The following is a 2832-nucleotide window of genomic DNA, read 5'->3' as shown; positions in this document are numbered from 1 at the left end:
CCGATTCGAAGAGCTACATATATATATATATATATTAATCTACATACCAAAAAAAAATGTGACGTGATACGTTAAAACAAATTTTATATTTGCAAATTATAGACCAACATTTGCATGTTTAAGATAAATTTACACAAAAAACTTTTTTATCGCAGACCTGTGTTATTGATAATCACTACATAATATTAAACAAACTCGTTTCCAGTTATCTGTCTGTCCCTTTGTATGTTTAGATCTTTAAAACTACGCAACGGATTTTGATGCGGTTTTTTTTAATAGATAGAGTGATGAACAGGGAGGTTTATATGTACATAATACATGCATAAAATAGTAGAGAAACACTGATAATTTTGTAGATTTCTAATGTGATGTCGTAAATAAACACATTTTTCTGCGCTTATATTACAAACGCTGGCTGAACCTTACGAGATAGATCAAAATAATGTACTACAGTATTGTACAACCATTTCTTATCCTTTAGTTTTTACGAGAAATAATGGCTTATTTACGCAGCGATTTTAAGCAATACAGCATTAATCCTTATCCAATTAAATACCTTAAATACATTGTGCATTTAATATACATCAATATGGCCCTTTACAGCATGTAATTTAAATTAGATATTAGAGATTTAAATTGCAGGGACCTAGCGCTTGCGGCGGCACAGGCCGGGGGCATGGTCAATTATATGTCGCTCTTTCAAGCGTAACCTCTAAAGAAAACACGTTGGTATTGTCTAATGACAAAAAAGCTGTGAACGTTGTATAAAAAAGCATTCTGTAGTATATCTAATATCAGCATTGCACCCGTGCGAAGCCGGGGCGGGTCGCTAGTAATTAATTAAAAAATTGAATTGGTTATAAGTGCGAAAGGTGTTTCATTACACAACAATATCAACTGTAAAAAAATGGCAGAGCAAGATTATAAAAATTTTTGAAACATTAAAAATCCTATTACTCTCTTATTACGGTTAAGTAAAATTGTTTGTGAGAAAACAAAAGATAAAGTGTTTATGCCGAAATAATAAGAATGGAACTGCTTTCTTTACCTAAAAGTCCGACCCTATAATTGAAGGTAATGAGTACAACGTTTTCGGCAATCAGAAACTCTGGACCATAAAGTTCAAGACTTCCTGATCCCTGTATAAAGCTTCCTCCATGAATGTATACCATAACGGGCTTAGGAACAAAATCCACTTTCTTTTCTGGAAGCTGCAAAGAAAACGCCGCCGTCGTTTAAAACGTTACTGTTAATCTTATAATTATAATTTACCTCAGGAGAAAAGACATTTATATATAAACAATCTTCGCAACCAACAATACTTCCAAATATGGGATGCCTTGAATAACATCCTGGCTGTTCATCTATAACATCACGAACTCCTTCCCATGTTTGAGGTTCCTTTGGAGACTAACATCAAACGATAGTTAAAACAAAGTTAAAAACTATATAGCTAACAGATTACCTGAAATCTCAGGTCATTTAAAGGGGGAAGGGCATACGGTACACCAAGGAAGGCAAAATAAGGAATGTTGGTATATGTATTGTCCTTGACTATTCCCCTCAGTAACCCTTGTTTCGTTTCTATTATAGGCGAAAACTGCATTTCATCTTTGGTCCCGGTCTGAAAAAGTGTTTCAGGATTTTCAACTTCTACTGCTGTAGAGGGATTCATCACGGAAAAAATGATAGATGTTTAACGCTGATAATTTAGCACTGACATTGCTTGCTATTAGGTTGCTAGATATCCAAAACTTATAATAATCATATAGTACAAGTTAAAGATAGTAACCGTCTACACGTACCCATACTGAAAAAAACAGTTCGATGATAATAACAGCATAAATTAAAGATAAACACGTTTTATCTTTATCGTATAAGTAGCACAGAACATTTTAACATGCAGACACATAATTACGAAGCATTTTTGTTCCGCCGACTGAAATAGAAATCGAAGTTCGGTCATCACGTAATGTTGAGTTTAGGTGACGTACGTACATACGTATACTTACAAACACGTATACAGTTATACTTATGTAAATGGCTCACAACAAAATCTTGTAATCGGCGAATCTGTTAAATCCTACATTGGTGTATAATGTTACGCGATACTAACATTCGAATATTGAATACAAAATGATTGGAACGAATATATTAAAAACTTGTCATGGATTTCCTAAAAAAAAGACGCTTACTTTTTAATCATGCATTTCTTTAACGGATTTTTATGAAGCTAGATAAGCTGATCCGTAAAAAAACTATGTAGTGTGACGATTCGTATTTCAAATTAATTTTATTTTAGGAATTGATTACACAGGTCTGCAAAATTTTTTTTTTGAAGTTTTTTTCTTAAATTGTTAATGTTTGTCGTAATTGTCTTAAAAGTAATAGAAAACGATATTCATATGGTTTATGTCACATCACATTAATCCATAAATGCTCAGAGAACACATTTCCATTTTAACCTTTCCCACGTAATGAGTACGACGAAAAAATATTCGATAACCAGTGTTTCTATATTTTTAACGATGCTCTTTTCGATGGTGTTATTTAAAAATACCTCCGACAATATTAAAGCATGGAAAAACCGAAAATAAACAAAAAAAAATCGATTGTCTGTAAAGTCGGTTTACTGACGATAGTTGAACGTGACAACGTCATAAGAAAATACCAATGGGATGGTTTCATTTTTCAAAAGAAAATTTTAATTTTATTTGTTTGATAGATATTTTGTATGGATATAGAGAAGGAGGTAAATAGAAATGTATTATTGTATAGCAGCTGTCCACGCGGACGCATCGCTCACTCAAGTAGGAGAGAGACAGATGTCGA

At 32.9% G+C, this 2832-nt stretch overlaps 1 protein-coding gene across 1 annotated transcript in view; it reads right to left on the bottom strand.

Annotated features, from left to right (window-relative positions):
• The window catches only part of LOC108736254, a 25661-nt gene that overhangs the window by 5229 nt on the left and 17600 nt on the right, over positions 1-2832 (bottom strand). Inside the window, exons 9-12 of the mRNA XM_018468612.2 lie at positions 1806-1895; positions 1466-1624; positions 1273-1410; positions 1049-1211 (exon numbers count right to left, since the gene is read on the bottom strand). Of these exons, the coding sequence (XP_018324114.1) occupies positions 1049-1211; positions 1273-1410; positions 1466-1624; positions 1806-1895 (550 nt within the window). The remainder of the gene's footprint in view (positions 1-1048; positions 1212-1272; positions 1411-1465; positions 1625-1805; positions 1896-2832) is intronic.

The sequence above is a fragment of the Agrilus planipennis genome, unplaced genomic scaffold (assembly GCF_000699045.2).
Source record: "Agrilus planipennis isolate EAB-ADULT unplaced genomic scaffold, Apla_2.0 scaffold97, whole genome shotgun sequence".
NCBI lineage: Eukaryota > Metazoa > Arthropoda > Insecta > Coleoptera > Buprestidae > Agrilus > Agrilus planipennis.
Note: the sequence above shows the minus strand (reverse complement) of the source record. Positions and strands in the feature narration are given on the sequence as shown.